The sequence below is a fragment of the Dendrobium catenatum genome, unplaced genomic scaffold (genome assembly GCF_001605985.2).
Source record: "Dendrobium catenatum unplaced genomic scaffold, ASM160598v2 fragScaff_scaffold_365, whole genome shotgun sequence".
Taxonomy (NCBI): Eukaryota; Viridiplantae; Streptophyta; class Magnoliopsida; order Asparagales; family Orchidaceae; genus Dendrobium; species Dendrobium catenatum.
In genome coordinates, this window is record NW_021318827.1 from 286,760 (window position 1) to 308,929 (window position 22,170).

The window sequence follows — 22,170 nt, forward strand, 5'->3', positions numbered from 1 at the left end:
TAACCCGAATCCCAACCCGATTTTAAAACGGGATCGAATAACCCTAAATCCAAACCCACCCGGTTCATAATCGGTTGGACCCTGAAACTTAAAATTTTGTGTCTAATTCAAGTTTGAATTTAAAGCTTATCAATATTGACACTCCTACCGGTTATTGAAAATTGCTGTTCCACCGACGGAGCTCCAATATGGATTCGGCGGTGTGTTAATGTGTAGGTGAAGGCGGGTATTGGCCGATAGGACATAACGTCCATTCATTGAAGAGGACGTGGGACCAGGCGGCGCAACGGGCCAGTGTGGTCCTCCATGGGCTTGTGTTTGTGACCGCTCTTACTTCCCCGTCTTTACACAATTGTGGCGTCATTTCCGAAGCTAATTCCACTAATCCCTCTCCTACCTTATTTAAAAAACGTAATATAATTATAATTAGGTCAAATTTATATCTCATTAACAATTTTGCATTGAAGTTTATTCTCATCTTATTTTAATTTTTTTTATTTATTTTAGCAAATTAAAATTATATTATATTTAATTTAAAATAAATAATAAATAGCTTTTATTAAGTGTAAATATTTACAATGATTGAGAGTATGTAATATTTCTTAATTTATATATAATATTTTATACACACTCATTAAAAGAAATTACATGCTAATATAAAAAGTTCAATTATATTTATTAATTTGTTGAAGTCCTTAAGACCTAAAACTATAGAGTAATGATCCAATTGTGAAAGTTGTGAAAGGTTTTTTGAAGCCTTAAATTGTTTTTAGACATCTTGTCATATTTGATGGTTTCTGCCTCTAGGAAGTGAGATAAATATAAAAAAGTTCAATATATTATCAATGTTTGGATATTACGACATTGAAGTTAGTTTGATGCGCATTAGCTTGACCTTTAAGTAATTTGCATGCATTAAGCATCGACGTTTGGATTTGGTTGACAATGGGGTAAATGATATGTCAGCCGGAGTCAATATTATTTGAGACAATATATTAGGAGATGAGTCTCTTAATTATGTATCGGCTCCCCAATTTTTAATGTCTGGTAAACATATTCCTAAGACTACTAGAGTCCTTTTTCAAAATAAATTATGATCATCACACTATGTCTTAAGCATCATCTAAATCTTTATGTACAAATTGTCACAATAAATAATATTAATATAAATTTATAATTAATAAATGTTAAGTAATGTCAAATAATGTACTTGAAATTTCTCTGATGTACATATCCCTAACTTTTTTTAGAATTTTCTTCAAGATAAGGAAGCATCATATTTGCTCCGTATTATGATTTAGTGTGAATTTCATCATATGATGAATTCTTATCAGGCGCCAGGCAATCGGGCGGAAAAAAAATGTTAGGAGGTTTAGTAGTAGTCGAATATTTTCCACCGGACTATTCCGGCCAGCCGCCGGTATTGAGCGGCGGCTTTCCGCGGTTAATGCCGCCAGAATAAATCCGTACGAAAAAAATTCATTGCCAAAAATTCATTAGCTTTTGAATGATTTTTCCAATAGCAAATTTCTGAGTGTAAAAAAGCCTCTAAAATAATTGAGAAATTTAACTCAATTATCTTTCATAATGGCTTTATTGATATAAATATCCCCTTATTATCTTTATTGAGTTATAATGTGCCCCAAAGTATTTTTTTTAGTTCAAAAAATATTTTCCAATTAAAATATATATTTTGTTATATTTTATTACTTGGTTTATTAAAATCTAAGGAGACAGCCACCTGATGATTCCAAGGGAGAGCGATCTCCGCGAACAATTATTACGTCCTCGACCGGACGTAGTAGGATACCGTCCGGTCGGATGGCAAATTCCCGTTCAATATTAACCTAGTTGTACCGATGTAAACCGAGCAATATCAAATAAATAACGAGCAATAACATCATATGAAGATCCCAAACGAGTTATTCGAGCTATCTTAAGCAAATATACCGAGTTATACAAAAGTGTTGTACCGAGTTTACAACTCGTATGGTAATTTCTCGATAATAGCTCTGGTATAACTGCGGTATTTGATCTTCAAAAAGCGGTAATCATCTGTTATTTATCAAATAATACCTATGTTTGTACGAGAAATAAATACGAGTTTTTTGTGCGGAAAATTGGTGCTCCGACCGGTACGTTTTACCTTCTACGTCCTTGCTACCGGATGTATATAAAAAGTTCCCGTCCCAAAGCGCCTCATGCGGCATTGAGCGATCTTGCGGGATTGTCACCGGCTGCATGGCGGCTTCTTTGGGACGCTGTAGCTGCTTTTTAAAAAACAGACGGCGGAATGTTAGAGGCGGTCGGGCGGACGAGCGGCTTCATCGCCGCTCGACCTTGTCGCCGCTAGCAATCGTACAAGCTACGACGTTCCAAGCAGTTTTTTGCGTTCCGACGAGCGGCGTCGGCGGTTGGCGCCTTCAATGGATGCATAGAGGAAGCGGTTGAATAGGACGGTTGACGATCCTTTGTCACCAAGACTTGTTCTTCTCCCTTCATTAATGCATAATACAGAGTAATTGATCTCACAATCTGTCAGATACTTTTCTAAACCACGACAATATATGGCAATTACTGTTCAGTACTAATCATTACACAAAAAAAGGAGCTTAAACTATGTGAAAAACTCCAATTAATCTGATAGAAGTTGATGCAAAAAACATTAAAATTCCATTTGTCCCTTGCATCCTTATTTGGTCCAAAAGCAAAGCGGCTTATTAACTCTTATGGGACAATTTTTACAGTTAGAATCATTTTTTTTAAACTGGTGGAAAGAACTATCCCTTTTACAAAATAAAAAGAAATATTCATTAGAATCATGAATTTGATGTATGTCAACTTATTTTATTGCCTGTTGTGATTTGTCTTATATCATGAGATGTAGAGAGTTGAAATGTTGCAATGGGGTAAGCATGGATGCATGTTCTTAAATGCTTCGAAAATGAAACATTTGTTTGGATGTGGTCAACTTCAGCCTACTTTATTTTTATTTGTTTCATTTTTACGTATTTTCCGACACGTATTCTTGCACTGATATCAATAGCGTGCGTTCAAACTAGCCAATGGCAAAGTAGCCGGTTTAGTCTTATGCGACCATTGAAATCTAACTATGATTGTTTTGATTTGTATCGAGGCATAATAATATATGTGATGTGGAGTCCATAGTCATATTGATTTAATAACACTAAAAGGAGTACATATAATCATGTTCCATACCACCAACTTGATTCTATGGTGACTAAACAACTTTAAACGAACAAGCAATTAGCGCTAATGAGACACTATTTGCTCTTCACTTATACTATTCTTGGGCGATGGTTGTTATTCATTTAATCATATTTCTCCATGAATTTATTTTGCTATTACTTACCAACAAACAAAATTGTCATTCAATTCCATATAATCAATTCCTAATCTTTATTGGCAATTTATCTATCAATAATTATCTTTCTATTGGATCCAAAGTCTCTTGTGGAGTTTATTAATTGCACCATTATTTCAGCCCATCAAAATGAGAAAAAAAAAATCTTAAATCAAAGACTTTTACTTAGCCTACAATAGAAAAAGATCTTCCAAACCCATATATATTATTAATAAAGCTTATTTACTCTTATATTTATATGTAGATTAGCAGTTGCAGTTGAGCTGTATTTGATTGCAAGCCTTAAGATTTGGCTACAACTATATGTCATTTATAAACCCTAAAAATAAATAAGACAAGAGTCCTTAGAGCAAACTTGATCACTTAAAAAAATATTTTTCAGTATTCAACTATCCATCAACGAATCGAAGATCCGTTTTCCGAAATTCCCCACCCATTATATTACACATATATAACATTCTTGATATCTTTGAAGTATAAAACTTGATGGGCCCTTGTTTTTACACTCAAAATTCCAAAAATTATTTGTTTGATGTATCTAAATGAGCCAAAACTGTTGGGTCCCTTCTTATTAACTGCTTTCTTTGCTGATAAAACCTGTTTCATGCGAACTTATTTGTATACTTCTTGTGTGTTTGGTTTAGCACAGAAAACTAAGCTTTGATATAATGCCAAAATGGTTTTGTTGAAGCTCTATCTATCCATCAATGCTACCACTGTTCTATTCTTGGTTTTCCTCTCCTTTCACCCAATGCTAATCTTGTTTGCATGTCTCTTACAATTATTTAAATATTAGATGCTATCTCTGCCACTCTATTTAGGTGAATTGTTTTTAATGAATAATCTTTGTTTCATTGTTCTTTTGTTCTTTGTGTTTTTTTTTTTGGATTTGTATATGGATTTAAAAAATACTGTGCGTAGGTTTATGTAAAAAAAAATAGACAAAAAAGGTAAGTACCCTCCAAATATTAGAAAAATTTAAGAACGCAAGAAGTTTATATTATATTTAACCTACTTTTATCCCAACTGGATTTAGACTGCCTAAAAACCGTCCGAAATTTCCAGCGGACAAAAAAGCCGTTGGATTAGTGTTTCCTATTGCGATTTTGTACTTGCTGGAAAATACTTTCTGCTAGAAATTAAGTCACTGAATAAACTAGATTTTCGTCCAAAAATATCATTTTCTGCCGTGTCCAATCGACCGAGTTTCTGTATGAGATTATGTATAACAAAAATATTATATGTTCATATTTGGACTGATAACTAACTAAATGAAACTAAAAAAAAATAAGTGTTTTGACATCAATCCGTTTGAATGCTCCTATCTTGCAATACTCTTTAATTCCTCATTCTCTTCTCATCATGCCCTCTCTCCCCAACCCCTCTGTCTCTGCTCTTATAGAAATGAAGATATTTGTAGGTGCTTTCATGGATTAAAAAATTGAATAAATTCTCAAGGGCTTCAAAATACCCTCCATTCAAATTTCTTGAGCATTCTGCAGCTTGTACGGGATAAGTTATTAACAATCTTGGATTTGGAAGATGGAGCACTTTTGAAAGCCAGTAGTGAAATGTTGGCCGTTTTAAATTCCCTTAGTTCCATGGAAAACTATTATATATCTCCAGGATACTGCGAATTATCAGACAATCGAAGTGTGGTTTTTTTCTTTTTTTGGAAAGCCTTTTTTTTAAAAAAATTTCCCCACCCCCCACTTATTTCCCTTCCCACGTAGTTACTCGAAGTTTGGCAGCAGGAAGCATGGATTTTTCTGCAGAAAAAAACAAAACATGGTACCAGGCCTTCTCCCTCTTTCTAATCTAAATTATTACTTATACGACTGTACATATTTGGCTACCCCTTAACAAGTTTTCATATTGCCATCCCATTATGCTCAACTTCCTATTAAAAAAAATATATACCTACTTCCCCTTTTCACCCTTTTATAATTAAGGAACAATTAAACATTTACAATTATCTCTTAGCTAGGACCATCTTGATCCTTTCATCCTATTTTATTATATATTGCTTGTATATATATATTAATAAACTCTCCTGGGTAACCAAATAGGACTCTATATTCCTTCAATCATAGCCTTCGTAAAGTACAGGTCATTTAATCTTTGTACAGAAGTACCATTCTTAAATTTTTCCTTTCTTGAAATCAACCTTCCCTCATCCATGTCTTTGGCTGTTTCCCCCAGCCAGTACTCTTTACATAATACATTTCATGAATGTTTGGGTAATAGATTACCAAACTAAGGAAGCCAGAGGTATGCTTATTTCTTCACTCTGCGTAATTTTACTCCAATTAAATATCTACATTTTCATTCATTTGATATGTCCTAAATTTAGTATCTTCTTTTGTGATATTCAAGTTAGGTAAGGAGTCATAATATAAATAATTCTATAAGGTTAATAGTTTAAGCTATACTCTCTTAAATTTAATTTTTTTTCAGGTAAATCTATCAACACAGACTTTGTTCTCTTATGGATAATTCCCGTTGGGAATAACTCAAATCTCATCATCAGAGATGAGTATGATCAGTATACTTATCATTGCATTTGGACGCCGACTAATATGTTAATTCTCAGAATCCAAACTTGTGATTTATGTGTGGTAGGTGGTCAAAGTTGAGTATGATGATATTAATTGATAGCTTTGCTCTTATGCTCAAACTTAGATCTCTCCATAAATCTTATAACGAAGCTGCTGTAGATATTTGCAGAATCAAGAATGCTAAAAGCATTTGATACTTAATTCATAGTAATCCCTAATTAGTTCAGTGTAAGCAGTCTTGAGAGAAACCTTCTATCAGCTTCTTATCACTTGCTCCCTCCCTTCCCAGTTTATTCTGATCACAATTTTCACCAGTTCTGAAGGAATTACAAGTCTATCTTAGAAGATACCTGCTAATAATATCCTTCTGGCACTGATTCAGATAACATGCTTCGTCACTAGCTCTAATTCAAATCAGAGCAGCCACCAAAAAAAGGCTAGCTTCAAGAGGAAAAGAGAGACATTCCTCCAGCTTCTCAACTCTGAGCTCTCGACTTGTGATGGTGGATTTCAAATGTTTCGGCGATCGACCCAACGAAGTGCCAAGAAGCTGAGATTTTGAGATTTGAAAAAGTATGAGTTCCTGACACGAGGCGATTGTTCAAGTGAAAGAGTATGATTTTACAGAGCCTGCAGCTTTGCGGCCGGTGTAGTCTCGAGCGGAGGCGGCCGTCGCGAAGTTCCGTAGAGAAAGAAATGTGAGATAATTCGAGTATCCGGCAGACGTGGCGGCGATGCATTAGAAGGGAGAGATAAGTGAGAGGCTAGGGTTTTTCAGAGCTTGTCCCTGGTGAAGCAATATGGATTATGCCCCATGCTTTGATGTAGGCTGCAAATTTATCTCAAGTTCTTGAAAGCTCAAGTTCAGTCTTTGTGAGATAGCTTGTGTCGGGTATAGTAACAGATCATGTTGATCATACATGATAGAGTTATTGCTTAATTCCCTTCCAGTTACTTTCCAGCTGTTCAATTCTTTCCCCATGCAAACTCTTTCCCATAAAAAAAATAATATCACATTTTTGTATCCAGAGACTGAACATCACCATGCAATGAAAGCACGGATCTTTTATAGTAAAATGTTATGGATGTGTTGATCCAGTTTTATGACTAGTGAGGAGGACTGAGAGTCGTCTAGCTATGTTATTTAAATTTGTTTAGGGCAAAAATCCAATCCTTTTTACCTAAAGGTGATGCCCTTAGATTAATTGGAAAGTGCTTTTTATCATTAGCTTTATTAGTTCTTTTTAGACAAGAGATGTGAGTTAAAAAGTTTTTACTCCTTTATTTTAACCTCTCCATGATCTTTTTACTTTGTCATAAAAAGAGGTACCATTATCATTTCCTCCATGATTTAGCTTTTCTCTCTTTTACTACTCTTTCATTCCATGAAAGCTATTAAGGATTCTATTATATGGATCATAATTACCATTATGGATTACTTCCTTTCTGCTAAAAGGCTGGACTTTTCATGCATTATGGAGAGGTGTTAGATTATACACTATGATTTAAGGATATTATGTGCATGAGGAGTTTGGGAGTGTGATCGATGAGAATTTGTATTCTCTCTTTCTCCCCATTCTCTTTTTCTTGAGCTTGCGCGCCTTAGGCTCAGCTTTCATGCCAATTTTGTTGTATTATTCTCTTTCTTTTCTTTGTTGAAGAGTTGAAATTGTGGCAACAAGAATGTTCTCTTGGAGAGGTGACATTCTCTTTGGGGTCGTGCAATGTGGTGGCAGAGAGTCACTGTCTCCTTCATTTCTTAGTCAAGCGTCCCTTGAGAAGGCCTATCCAGGCTTTGCGTTAGCACGTGCAGGATTACAATGGCCTTATTTGGATATTATTTCTTGATGGACTTCTTCCTCTTCTATCTATCTCTCTACCTCTCAACTTGCAATGGAGATTCTTTGTTTCAACTTATGCATTGTGAAAAGGAGAGGAAAAGGAAAATAGATTGAGAGAAAATGTGATGATTGTGAATCAATTGCCAATTGTGTTTCTATTTGCAGCTAATTTTTTTTTGTGTTCAGAAGAGGACTGTCATTGAGTGGATTTTTTTCCTTTCTTTATTATGCCGTTCATTCTTTCTATGCAGTTGTTGTTTATTTTGAGAGGAGATAATGTTTCTTAACCCATTTAATTATATTGGATATTTTTATACCATCTTGATTATATTATGTATTATTTATAAAAAATTATGATATATTTCACAATTATTCTTATGTAATTAATTTCCTTACTTTACCTGTGCCATATACATACTAAAGATATGTTTTTCATTGATACTGGAAGATTGCTTGAGAAGAGCAATTTATTTAGTAATTCACTAGACTTTGTTTTGATATCAGTTTTATTGCATTAATTTTTCTTTCAGAACACAACATAATTTTGTTTAACCATCGGCTGTTTACATGCTTCTAAGAATTTATTTGCTATTGAAATCTTACTTTTTACTAACATTTTTGAAAAAAAAAAATTTATCTTTTTCATAGCAGTCTTTCAACAACCTTTACAAAAAGTTGTCACGCGTCTCAATACAGACCCTAAATCAGAATTTCATCAAAGCTTCATGCATGCTTATCTTCATTTTTTAAAAGTTTTTGAATTTTGATTTTAATTTTTTTTTTAATGAATAGAAGCTCTTAATCTAATTTAAAATATTATTAGCAAGTGAGTCTTAGCTATGAAAGAAGCTGAAATGATCTATATGTAAAAAATAAAATAAATATTATTGCACATATATACACTATATACATGTTACAAACATTCACACATCACAAAATGAGTCATAACAAATATGACAAGTTCCATCATCCTTTGTGGAGCCTAATGTCTGGTTTTAAAGAGGACGCACAAAAAAATTATACTTAATGCTACTACAAAGAAATGAATAATGAGTAAAAATATTTACAATGATAGAGAGAGTATGTAATATCTTAATTTTATATAAATATTTATACACACTCATAAAAGAAATTACAAAAGATGTTAATATTCTTATGAGAAATATTAAAAAATGAAAAAAAATAAGAGGATTTGACTTGGGCTTCATTTGAAACGGATTTCTTAATATTTTCTAAAATTATTGTAGAAAATAAATTTTTAAATTTATTATTAAAAAACATATTCCTTGCACCTAATTTTTTTTTTTTTTTTAAAGACAAATAATAATTGTGGTTGGGATAAAAAAAGCGAAGCAGTATGTAAATGATTGAACTAATATATATTGTTGATTATAAATGATGTCCCTTCTTGTGATTAGGGAATGTATTAATACGATGTATTAGACCTAAACTATAGAGAAATGATCCAATTGTGGGAGTTGTGAAGAGTTTTGAAGCCTTAAATTGTTTTTAAGACGTCTTTTGTCATATATTAGATGGTTCTGCCTCTAGGAAAGGAGATCAAATATAAAATGTTCAATATATTATTAATGTTGATACTACGACATAAGGTTAGATTTGATGGCATAACTTAACCTTATAAGTAATTGCATGCATTAAGAATAGATGTTGGAGGTGACAATGGGCAATGAAGTCAGCGGGAGTCAATATTAATTGTTTGTTGATAATAATTAGGAGACTAGAGCCTCTTAATTATGTACGCTCTCCAGACTTTTTAATGTCTTTAAACATATTCCTAAGATGACTAGAGTCTCTTTTTCAAAATTAATTATGATCCTCACACTATGCTTAAGCAACCATCTAAAATTTTTATGTACAATATTATCATAATGAATAATATTAATATAATAATAAGAATAAATGTTAAGTAATGTCAAAATAATGTACTTGAAATTCTCTGATTTATATATCCCTAACTTTTTTTAGAATTTTCTTTTAAGATATATAAGAAGCATCATATTTGCTCCGTATTATGTTTAGTGTGAATTTCCATCATATATGAATTACTTATCAGCGCCAGGCAATTCGGCGGAAAAAAAATGTTAGGAGGTTTAGTAGTAGGTCGAATTTTTCCACCGGACATTCCGGCAGCCGCCGGTATTGAGCGGCAGCTTTTCCGCCGGTAATGCCGCCAGAATAAATCCGACGAAAAAATTCTGCCAAAAATTCATTAGCTTTTGAATGATTTTCCAATAGCAAATTTCGAGTGTAAAAAAAGCCTCTAAAATAATTGAGAAATTTAACTCAATATCTTTCATAATGGCTTTATTTGAATAAATATCCCCTATATCTTTATTTGAGTAAATGTGCCCCAAAGTATTTTTTTTAGTTCAAAAAATTTTCAATTAAAAATAATTTGTTATATTTATTACTTGTTTATTAAAATCTAAGGAGACAGCCACACTGATTGACCAAGGGAGAGCGATCTCCGTCGAACAATTATTACGTCCTCCGACCGGACGTAGAGGAACGTCCGGTCGGAGGCAAATTCCCGTCAAATACCGAGTTGTACCGAGTAAACACCGAGCAATATCAAATAATAACGAGCAATAACATCATATGAAGACCCAATACCGAGTTATTTCGAGCTATCTTAAGCAATACCGAGTTATACAAAAGTTGTACCGAGTTTTACAACTCGGTATTTCTCGATATAGCTCGGTATAACTGGGTATTGATCTTCAAAAAGCGGTATTCATCGTTATTATCAAATAATACCTAGTTGTACCGAGAAAATACGAGTTTTTTGACGAAAATTTGGCTCCGACCGGACGTTCCTCTACGTCCTTGCACCGGATGTAATAAAAGTTCCCGTCCCAAAGCGCCTCAGCGGCATGAGCGATCTTGCGGATTGTCACCGGCGGCATGGGCGGCTTCTTTGAGGACGCGGTAGCTGTTTTAAAAACAGACGCGAATGTAGAGGCGGTCGGCGGACGAGCGGCTTCATCGCCGTCGACCTTGTCGCCGCTAGCAACGTACAAGCTACGACGTCCAAGCAGTTTTGCGTCCCGACGAGCGGGTCGGCGGTGGCGCCTTCAATGGAGCGATGAGGAAGCGGTGAAAGGGACGGTGACGACCTTTGTCACCAAGACATGTTCTTCTCCCTCATTAATGCAAATACAGAGTAATGATCTCACAATCTGTCAGATACTTTTCTAACCACGACAATAATTGGCTAATACTGTTCAGTACTAATCATTACACAAAAAAAAAAGAGCTAAACTAGTCGAAAAATCTTCCAATAATCTGATAGAAGTTGATGCAAAAACATTAAAAATTCCATTTTGTCCTTCGCATCCTTTATTGGTCAAAAGCAAAGCCGCTTATTAACTCTATGGGACAATTTTTTTACAGTTAAGAATCATTTTTTTTAAACGGTGAAAGAACTATCCCTACAAAAAAAAAGAAATATTCATTAGAATCATGAATTTGATGTATGCTCAACTATTTTTTATTGCTGTGTGATTTTTCTTTATCATGAGCGAGAGAGTTAAAATGTGCATATGGGTAAGTGGGAAGCATGTTCTTAAATGCTCGAAAATGAAACATTTGTTTGGATGTGGTCAACTTCAGCCTACTTTATTTCATTTGTTTCATTTTACGTATTTCTGACATGATCTTGCACTGATATCAAAGGTGCGTCAAATTTTAGCCAAGCAAAGTAGGTAGTCTTATGCGACCATGAAATCTACTTGATTGTTTGATCTTGATCGAGCATAATATATAGTGATGTGGAGGCCATAGTCAATTGATTAATACTTCTAAAAGAGTACATAAATCATGTTCCATACCACCATGCCAACTTGATTCTAGGAGACTAACCACTTAAACGAACCAAGCTAATTAGCGCTAATGAGACACTATTGCTTTCACTATACTATTCTTGGGCGAGTTGTATTCATTAATCATATTTCTCCATGAAATTTATTTTGCTTTTACTTACCAACAAACTAAATGTCATTCAATTCTTCATATAATCAAATTCCTAATTCTTTATGGCATTATCATCAATAATTATCTTTCATTGACAAATTCTTGTGAGTTTATTAATTGCACCATTATTCAGCCCATCAAAATGAGAAAAAAAAAAACTCTTAAATCAAAGACTTTTACTTAGCCTACAAAGAAAAAGACTTCCAAACCCATATATATATATATAAGCTATTACTCTATATTTATAGTAGATAGCCCAGTTGCAGTGAGCTGTATTTGAATTGCAAGCCTTAGATTTGGCTACAACTATATGCATTTAAAACAAAATAAATAAGGACAAGAGTCCTAAGAGCAACTTGACACTAAAAAAATATTTTTCAGTATTCAAATCTATCCATCAACGAACGAAGATCCGTTTCCAAAATTCCCCACCCATTATATTACACATTATAACATTCTGATATCTGAAGTTATAAACTTGAGGCCTTGTTTTTACCTCAAAATTCCAAAAATATTTGTTGATGATATCTAAATGAGCCAAAACTGTTGGGTCCCTTCTTATTAACTGCTTTCTTCTGCTGATAAACTGTTTCAGCGAACTATTTGTAACTTCTTGTGTGTTGGTTTTAGCACAGAAAACTAAGGCTTAATATAATGCCAAAATGGTTTGTTGAAGCCTATCTATCCATCAATGTACTATGTACCACTGTTCTATTCTTGGTTCCCTCTTCCTTTCACCCAATGCAACTTGTTGCATGTCTCTTACAATAATTTAAATATAGATGCATCTCTGCACTTATTAGGTGAATGTTTTTAATGAATATCTTTGTTCATTGTTCTTTGTTCTTTGTGTTTTTTTTTTTGGATTGTTTTATATGGATTTAAAAATACTGGCGTAGTTTATGTAAAAAAATAAGACAAAATAGGTAAGTACCCTCCAAATATTAAGAAAAAATTTTTAAGAACTGCAAGAAGTTTATATATATTAACCTACTTTTATCCAACTGGATTTAGCTGCCTAAAAACCGCCGGAAATTTCCAGCGGACAAAAAAGCCGTTGGATTGTGTTTCCTATGCGATTTGTACTTGCGGAAAATACTCTGCTAGAAATTAAGTCACTGAAAAACTAGATTTTCGTCCATAAAATACATTTTTCCGCCGGCAACGACCGAGTTTTCTGTAATGAGATAAGTATAACATAAATATTATATGTTCATATTTGACTGATAACTAACAAATGAACTAAAAAAATAAGTTGTTTTGAACATCAATCCGTTTGAATGCTCCTACTTGCAATACTCTTAATTCCTCATTCTCTTCTCATCATGCCCTCTCTCCCCAACCCCTCTGTCTCTCCTTATAAGTAAATGAAGATATGTAGGTGCTTTCATGGATAAAAATTTGAATGAAATCTCAAGGCTTCAAACCCTTCCATCAATTTCATTTGAGCATTCTGCAGCTTGTAGGTAAGGTATTAACAACTGGATTTGGACAGATGGAGCCACTTTGAAGCCAGTAGTGAAAGTGCCGTTTTAAATTCCCTTAGTTCCATGGAAACTATATATATCCAGATACTGCTGAATTTACAGACAATCGAAGGTGGTTCTGAAGCTTAATCCACCACTTATTTCCTCCCACTGTAGTTTACTCGAAGTTGGCAGCAGGAAGCATGGATTTCTGCAGAAAAAAACAAAACAGGTACAGGCCTTCTCCCCTCTTTCTAACTAAATTATACTATACGACTGTACATATTTGGCTACCCCTTTAACAAGTTCATATGCCACCCATATGCTCAACTCCCTATTAAAAAAACAATACCATCTTCCCCTTTTCACCCTTTTTATAAAAGGAACCAATAAGCATACAATTATCTCTTAGCTAGGACCATCTGATCCTTCATCCTATTTATATATATGCTTGTATATATATATTAATAAACTTTCTCCTTGGGTAACCAAATGGACCTATATCCTTCATCATAGCTTCTTAAAGGTACAGGTCATTAATCTTTGTACAGAAGTAGCCATCTTAATTTTTCCTTCTTGAAATCGGCCACCTTCCTCATTCATGTCTTGGCTCATTTCCCCCAGCAGTACTCTTACTTAATACATTTCATGAAGTTTGGAATAGATTTTACCAAACTAAGAAGCCAGAGGTATGTTATTTCTTCACTCTGTGGTAATTTTAACTCATTAAATATCACATTTCATTCATTGAATGGTCCTAAATTAGTACTTCTTTTGTGATACAAGTTAGGTAAGGAGTCAAATAATTTAATTCAAAGGTTAATAGTTAAGCATAACTCTCTTAAATTTAAATTTTTTTCAGGGTAAATCATCACACAGACTTGTTCCTTATGGATAATTCCCGTTGGGATAACCAATCCATCATCAGAGATGAGATGATCAGTAACTTATCATGCATTTGGAGCCGACAATATGATAATTTCTCAGAACCAAACTGTGATTATTGTGTGGTAGGTGGCAAAGTTGAGATGATGATAAATGAAGCTTTGCTTAGCTCAAACTTAGATCTTCTCCATGGAAATCTTAATAACGAAGCTGCTGTAGATATTTTGCAGAATCAAGAAGCAATAAGCATTGATACTAATTCTATAGTAATTCCCAATTTAGTCAGTGAAGCAGTCATGAGAGAAACTCTATCAGCTTCTTATCAACTGTGCTCCCTCCCTCCCAGTTTTACTGATCACAATTTCACCAGTTCTGAAGAATTACAAGTCATCAGAGATACCTGCAATAATACTCCTTCTGGCACTGATTCAGATAACTATGCTTCGCACAGCTCTAATTCAAATCTAGAGCAGCCACCAAAAGAAAGGCTTAGCTACAAGAGGAAAAGAGAAGAACATTCCTCCAGCCTTCTCAACTCGAGCTCTTCGACTGCTGATGGTGGATTTCAAATTGTTTTCGGCGACGACCCAACGAAGTGCAAGAAGCTGAGATTTGAGATTGAAAAGTATGAGCCTGACACCGAGGCGATTGTTCAAGTGAAAGAGATGATTTACAGAGCTGCAGCTTTGCGGCCGGTGAGTCTCGAGCCGGAGGCGGCCGTCGCGAAGCCGAAGAGAAAGAATGTGAGGATATCGAGTGATCCGCAGACGGTGGCGGCGAGGCATAGAAGGGAGAGGATAAGTGAGAGGCTAAGGGTTTTACAGAAGCTTGTCCCTGGTGGAAGCAAGATGGATACTGCCTCCATGCTTGATGAGGCTGCAAATTATCTCAAGTTCTTGAAAGCTCAAGTCAGTGCTTTGGAGAAGCTTGGGAATAGTAACAGATCAGTTGATCATACCATGAAGAGTATGCTTAATTCCTTTCCAGTTACTTCCAGCTGTCAATCTTTCCCCATGCAAACTCTTTTCCCATAAAAAAAAAGATCACATTTTGATCCAGAGCTGAACATCCACCATGCAATGAAAGCACGACTTTTAAAGTAAAATGTATGGTGTGTGATCAGTTTATGACTAGTGAGGAGGACTTGAGAGTCATCATAGCTATGTATTTTAATTTGTTTAGGGCAAAAATCCAACCTTTTACCTAAAGGTGAGCCCTTTAGATTAATTTGAAAGTGCTTTTATCATTAGCTTTATTAGCTTTTAGACAAGAGATGTGAGTAAAAGTTTACTCCTTTATTTTAACCTCTCCATGACTTTTTTTTACTTGTTCATAAAAGAGGTACCATTATCATTCCTCCATGATTAGCTTTCCTCTCTTTACTCTCTTTCATTTCCATGAAAAGCTTATAAGGATCTTAATTATATGATCATAATTACCATTATGATTACTTCCTTTCTGCTAAAAGCTAGACTTTCATGCATATGGAGAGGGTGTTTAAGCATCATTACGCCTATGATTAAGGAGATTATGGCATGAGGAGTTTTGGGAGTGTTGAACAAAGAGAATTTGATTCTCTCTTTCTCTCCCATTCTCTTTTTCTTGAGCTGCGCGCCTTTAGGCTCAGCTTTCCATGCTCAAATTCTTGTTGTATTATCTCTTTCTTTCTTTGTTGAAGAGTGAAATGTTGGCAACAAAGAGAGTTCTCTTCGGAGAGACATTCTCTTTGGGGTCGTGCATGTGTGGCAGAGAGCACTGTCTCCTTCATTCTAGTCAAGCGTGCCCTTGAGAAGGCCACCATTGCTTTGGTTAGCACGTGCAGGATACCAATGGCCATGGATATATTCTTGATGGATCTTTCTCTCTCTCTCTCTCTCTCTCTCTCTCTCTCTCGACTTGCAAGGAGATTCTTGTTTCAACTCATGCATTGTGAAAAGGAGAGGAAAAGGAAAAAGAGAGAGAAAGGTGAGATTGTGGAATCAATTGCCAATGTGTTTTTCCTATGCAGCAATTTTTTTTTGTGTCAGAAGAGGACTGTCATTTGAGTTGGATTTTTTTTCCTTTCTTTATTAGGTTCATTCTCTTATGCAGTTGTTGTTTTATATTTTTGAGAGGAGAAATGTTTTTCTTACCCATTTAATTAATGGATATTTTTAACATCTTGATTATATTATGTATTATTATAAAATATGATATTATTTCACAATATTCTTATGTAATAAATTCCTACTTTACCTGGTATACAACATAAAGATATGTTTTCATGATTTGGAAGGTATTGCTTGAAAAGAGCAATATTTAGAATTCACTAAGGCTTCGTTTGAGCCAGTTTTATTGTAATTAATTTTCTTTTTAGAACACAAACATAATTTTTGTTTAACCACGGCTTGTTTACATGCTCTCAAGAATTTTGTTTGCTATGAAACTGTTTTTTACAACAATTTTTGAAAAAAAAAATTATCTTTTTCATAACAGCTTTTCAACAACCTTTACAAAAAGTTGCACGCGTCTCAAACAGGAACTTTTATTTGGTCCGGTGCAAGGACCTAGAGGAAGGTTCGGTTTTGCCTAAAAAAGTGCAAAAACCGAGTTTTTTGAAAAAATACCGAGTTTTTCAAAAAACTCGGTATTTGCACTTTTTGACCTATTTTTGCCTAAAACCGAACCTTCCTCTACATCCAGTGAAAGGACCTAATAATTGCTCCTCAAACAGACCCTAAATCAGAATTCATCAAGCTCATGCATGCTTATCTTTCATTTTTTAAAAGGTTTTGAATTTGATTTAAAATTTGAAAGAAGCACTAATCTAATTTAAAATATTTATTAGCAAGTGAGTCTTAGCTAGAAAGAAGCTGAAATGAGCTAATTGTAAAAAATAAAATAAAATATTATTGCACATATATACACTATATATATGTACAAACATTCACACACATAAATGCATACATATACAAAAGCAACAAACCGACAGAGGCTAGGCCGAGAAGTTTGGGCTACGAACTGGCAGGAGCCAAGTCGAAGAGCAACAAACAACTGAGAAGGAGCAGCGAAGTTGAAGTGAAAAGAAAGAACATAGAGGGAAGTCGAAGAACAGAGAAAATAGATGAACCAATTGGAGAATGAATCGGTTAGATATGGTCAGGTTGCAATGGATTTACGGAGGGAATATCCGCCACAAATTTGTGGCTGCAAATCTGTTGGAAAATTCACTAAACTTTCCTACAAAAATTTTCGCCGTAAATCCATCACCATTTTCTATGAAAATTATTCTACCAGAAAATCGGCCATAAATCTTTATTTTTCATGTAGTGGCTGTCACGGGCGCTTGCACCCACATGCCACATGATTGGCAAATGCTCTTGCATGCTAGATGCTATGCACACATGTGTTTGGACTTTTGATTCTTTTTTATCAAATCTATCTTTTTAGGTTTTTTTTTTCATTTTAAAATTCTTTAAAATAAAAGATTACTTGGTTTTTGGCTCTAAAAACTTTTAAAAAATTCAGAAAAAAATCCAGCAAAATATACAAATTTCTCTTTCCATCTTCTCAAGACTCGCCTTTCCATCCTCTCAAGATTTATCTTTTTGTCCTCTTCTAATTCATATAAAATCCATCATATATAGAGATCTTGAGACAGTCTACAATTTTTCTCCCTGGACTTTGGTTTTCCTCCAAGAAGGCGCTTGAAACTACCTTGCATAAGGCATGACTGATGCAGATCACGTTAACATTGGGAGTTAGGCGAGACACCTTATGTGTCTCTAACTGACTCTTGTGCCTCCACTACCCCATTGTTATTTCCGTTTTTACAGTACTTTATTACTTTTATTTCCAATATTTTTAGTTATAGCAATAGCCCACTATTAGCTACAGATACAAAAGATGATAGGAGGTTGTGAGACGTCTTCATTTGATGATTTAGAAATACACTAAGAAACCCTGAGGTTTCGGTATTCCAGAATTCTGTATTCTGTTTTTGTTTTGGTGCCACTCTGTTTTGTGTGATCTTGCAGGTGTGAAGAACCAGGCGGCTGCATTGGAGGCTAGAGGCTTCTCAACGGAGGTGTTGTGAATCTGGTGATTGAGCTGAAGGTTTTTCAACGGTGGTGTGGAGAACCTGGCAGCGGCGTTGGAGGCTTTGCAATAGCAGAGAACCTGGCAGTGGCACTGGAGGATTTGCAACAGCTGGTATCAGAGCTTGCACCTGGGACAAGATGACGGATCGTGGCAAAGAACCGATCTCCGATGACGCAAGGAGTCTGGAGACGTTGTGGGCAAACCAGGACAATGTCAATCGTCGGCTGGATGAACTGGCCGCCGATGTCCAACGATTAACAGTAGAGATGCGCCGTGAGTTTAATCTCCATCGGACGAGGCCACCACAGCAACTTCCGCAGAGGGAAGAACCTCCTGTAAATCGTCCGGCGAGGCGTAGGGGAGCGGCAGCGGGTCGTCAGTTACACTGCATTCCTATGAACAGACAAGAGTTGTCTAATTCCGAAGAAGACATGCAGATGTACCGAGTAAATGACTTAGTTGAGTCGGGAGAAGAAGAAGGAGGTAACCAATACCACCTAGACTATCATCGGCACCGACGGCCTGCACAATTACAGCATCAACCCGGTGAGTTCAAGGTTAAATTAGATATCCCGTTCTTTGACGTTCGCATGCATATAGAGGACTATTTGGACTGGGAAAGGGCCGTCGAAAATTTCTTTGAATACATGGAGATAGATCCGGAAAAACAGGTGAAATATGTTGTCTGTAGGCTGAAAGGTGGTGCGAGTGCTTGGTGGGCACAAATTCTTCAGATGAGGCAACGTGAGGGAAAAGGAAGAGTCCGGAGTTGGAACAGAATGAAGCAACTATTGCGAGCTCAATTTCTACCCACAGATTTTGAACAAATTATATATATGAGATATCAGCACTGTGTTCAAGGATTAAGGTCTGTGAGTGATTATAAAGAAGAGTTTAACCGTTTGACTGCGAGAAATAATCTCAATGAGTTAGCAAATCAATTGGTGGCACGCTACATTGGTGGGCTGAAAGATAGTATTCAAGACCGACTGGAGCTGAATTCAGTGTGGACGATGTCGCAGGTCGTGAACTTTGCTTTAAAAGCTGAAATGCAACAAAGTAGACAGCCCAAAACTCCATACAACAGACGACATTGGCAAGAACCACCCATGGCTAACAACAAGAATAACTCACCTGCAGCAAAACCTTCTCAAAGTACTAGTCCTATAGTTCCAACAAGTGCAGTCAAAGGCACTGAAGTCAGAAATTTCCCAAAACAGAGAACAACGAAAAAAGACAATCCATATGCCAAGCCGTCGACATTCAAATGCTTCCGTTGTTTCCAGCCCGGCCATAAATCAAATTAATGTCCACAGAGACAGCAAGTCCATTTGGCTGAATGTGAGGTAGAAGGAGAGTCAGTTGCCGCCGAATTAGAAAATGATTGTGAATCTGAAGACGTTCCCGCAGACGACGGAGAAGCATTGGTCTGTGTCTTAGAAAAATTGTTGTTAGCTCCCCGACAACAACTGAATTCTCAACGTCATGCTATTTTTAGAACTCGTTGTACCATAGCAGGCAAGGTATGCGATCTCTTAATAGATAGTGGATGCACAGAAAATGTGATCTCTCGGACGGTGGTTCAAAGCTTACAGTTAAAAACCAACAAACACCCTCATCCTTATAAAATAAGTTGGGTAAAGAAGGGCATGGAAATTATGGTTACAGAATCATGCCGAGTGTCCTTTTCTATTGGCAAACAATATGTGTGTGAGGTGCTTTGTGACGTATTAGAGATGGACGTGTGCCACCTAATATTGGGGAGGCCATGGCAATTCGATGTAGGTGCTATGTATGATTGTCGGACTAATATTTATTCCTTCGATTGGAAGGGTCGGCGCCTTCGATTGGAAGGGTCGGCGCCTCCGATTGTTACCCAGCTCAACTGAAATCAAGCCTCAAAGTTCAGGCCAAGTTAAACAAGCTGCCATGCATATAGTGACAGGTTCCATTTTGCTCAGATGTTGGCGGGAACCTGCACCCTTGTTTGCATTAATCATCACAGAACCAAGTCTTGAACTGCCCCAAAGGAAGGAACATGATGATATTCAAAAACTGCTACAGCACTATAAAGATATCACACAAGATGAGTTGCCAGACCAACTGCCACCACTCCGAGCTATTCAGCACCACATAGATCTCGTGCCAGGGGCTTCTCTACCAAACAAACCACATTACAGACTTAATCCCAAAGAGCAACTCATCTTGCAGGAACTCATAGACACTTTGTTGCAAAAACAATTTATACAGACTAGCTTGAGCCCATGTGCGGTGCCCGCGTTGTTGGTGCTGAAGAAGGATGGGAACTGGCGGATGTGTATTGATAGCAGGACTATCAATAAAATAACAGTGAAGTACATATTTCCAGTGCCTCGTATCGAAGAATTGCTTGATCAACTTACAGGAGCGTCTATCTTCTCCAAACTCGACTTACGTAGTGGATACCATCAGATCCGGATACGCCCCGGAGACGAGTGGAAGACTGCTTTTAAAACACCACAAGGGCTTTATGAGTGGAAGGTCATGCCCTTCGGCTTATGCAACGCTCCATCCACTTTTATGAGGATGATGAACGAGATTTTGAAGCCATTTTTGGGAAAGTTTTGCATTGTATATTTTGATGATATTCTAGTCTATAGTAATAGTTGGCACCAACACATACAACATTTGGAAACTCTTTTCGAGATTCTACAACAGCAAAGGTTGTTTATCAACCTTCCTAAGTGTGAGCTTGCAGTTTCAAAGGTACGGTTTCTAGGCTTTATCATATCAGAAGAAGGAGTGAACATGGATCCGCAGAAAGTAGTTGCCATTCTTGATTGGCCTCCGCCAAGATCCTTCTTTGAGGTTCGAAGCTTCCACGGGTTAGCAAATTTTTATCGTAAATTCATTAAAAATTTCAGCCTCATCATGGCACCCGTGACCGACTGTTTAAAAGCTAAAACTTTTTTACTGGGGAGAGGCACAACAACACAGTTTTGAAGCCATTAAAAAGACATTAAGTTCCGCCCCAGTCCTGGCATTACCAAGCTTCGACAAAGTATTCATGGTAGAAACAGATGCTTCTTCCATTGGAATTGGAGCAGTACTATCACAAGAGGGGAAGCCGATAGCATTTTTCAGTGAGAAGTTATCTGATGCTCGCCAAAAATGGTCAGCCTATGAACAGGAACTCTATGCAGTCATTCGGGCACTTAAACAGTGGGAGCCGTATTTATTACACCAAGATTTTGTATTGTGTAGTGACAACAAAGCCTTACAATTTATAAACAGTGAAAGGTCTATAAACCGTATGCAAGCACGTTGGCTTATGTTCATACAAAGATTTTCCTTCACATTTCAACACAAGCCTGGAGTAGCCAACAAAGTGGCTGATGCCCTTAGCAGAAAAAATGTTCTGCTTACCAAATTGCAAATCGAGACCTCTGGATTAGAACATCTAAAAGAATTGTATGAAACAGATCCTGAATTTGGGAGCATTTGGAAGACTTGTCAAGTAGAGCCAAATTTTAAGGGATATTCCATCCGGCACGGGTACCTGTTCAAGCAGAATTTACTGTGCATTCCACTTTCTTCTTGGAGACAACATTTGATACGAGAAGCTCATGCCGGAGGTCTGGCAGCACATGTTGGCCGCGATAACACCTTAAGACACATTCAGTCTCGTTTCTTTTGGCCAAGACTTCGACGGGATGTAATCCGGTTGGTAGAAAGCTGTCCGATTTGTCAAGTCTATAAAGGAGGAGCTCAAAATACATGACTCTATATGCCGCTTCCAGTACCTGATTCAATTTGGGAGGATCTTAGCTTGGATTTTGTTTTGGGATTACCAAGAACTAAACGCGGCAACGACTCCATTATGGTGGTCGTCGACAGGTTTTCGAAGATGGAACACTTTATCCCCTGTAAGAAAACTTCGAATGCCTTGCATATTGCTCATCTCTTCTTTAACGAAATTGTTC

The 22,170-nt window shown here is 36.2% G+C and overlaps 2 protein-coding genes across 3 annotated transcripts; both read left to right on the forward strand.

The window, feature by feature from the left end:
- The first annotated feature begins 13,043 nt into the window (after positions 1–13,043).
- Positions 13,044–15,390, forward strand: LOC110113891 (transcription factor bHLH87). Of its 2 annotated transcripts, none has more exons than XM_028693775.1 (2): positions 13,044–13,475; positions 14,106–15,390. In XM_028693775.1, the coding sequence occupies exons 1-2, from the start codon at positions 13,447–13,449 to the stop codon at positions 15,160–15,162; spliced, it is 1,086 nt and encodes a 361-aa protein (XP_028549608.1). In that variant the 5' UTR covers positions 13,044–13,446; the 3' UTR covers positions 15,163–15,390. The 2 variants fall into 2 exon arrangements, with proteins under 2 accessions (XP_028549608.1, XP_020702260.1); XM_020846601.2 differs by lacking the exon at positions 13,044–13,475 and adding an exon at positions 13,585–13,932.
- A 2,446-nt stretch (positions 15,391–17,836) lies between these two features.
- Positions 17,837–21,968, forward strand: LOC110113876. The gene is made up of 7 exons (XM_020846586.1): positions 17,837–17,867; positions 18,145–18,194; positions 18,256–19,407; positions 19,525–19,635; positions 19,727–19,731; positions 20,041–21,072; positions 21,185–21,968. Exons 1-7 carry the CDS (start codon positions 17,837–17,839, stop codon positions 21,966–21,968), a joined length of 3,165 nt encoding a protein of 1,054 aa, XP_020702245.1.
- Positions 21,969–22,170: the final 202 nt, after the last annotated feature.

Excerpts from the sequence above, each read along its gene's own strand:
- LOC110113891 (XM_020846601.2), top strand. The coding sequence starts at position 13,892 with ATGAAGTTTGGAATAGATTTTACCAAACTAAGAAGCCAGAG. Across the intron at positions 13,933-14,105 it reads ACCAAACTAAGAAGCCAGAG|GGTAAATCATCACACAGACT; the intron begins GTATGTTATTTC and ends AATTTTTTTCAG.
- LOC110113876 (XM_020846586.1), top strand. The coding sequence starts at position 17,837 with ATGACTGATGCAGATCACGTTAACATTGGGA. Across the intron at positions 17,868-18,144 it reads AGATCACGTTAACATTGGGA|GTGTGAAGAACCAGGCGGCT; the intron begins GTTAGGCGAGAC and ends GTGATCTTGCAG. Across the intron at positions 21,073-21,184 it reads GAGGTTCGAAGCTTCCACGG|TTTTGAAGCCATTAAAAAGA; the intron begins GTTAGCAAATTT and ends ACAACAACACAG.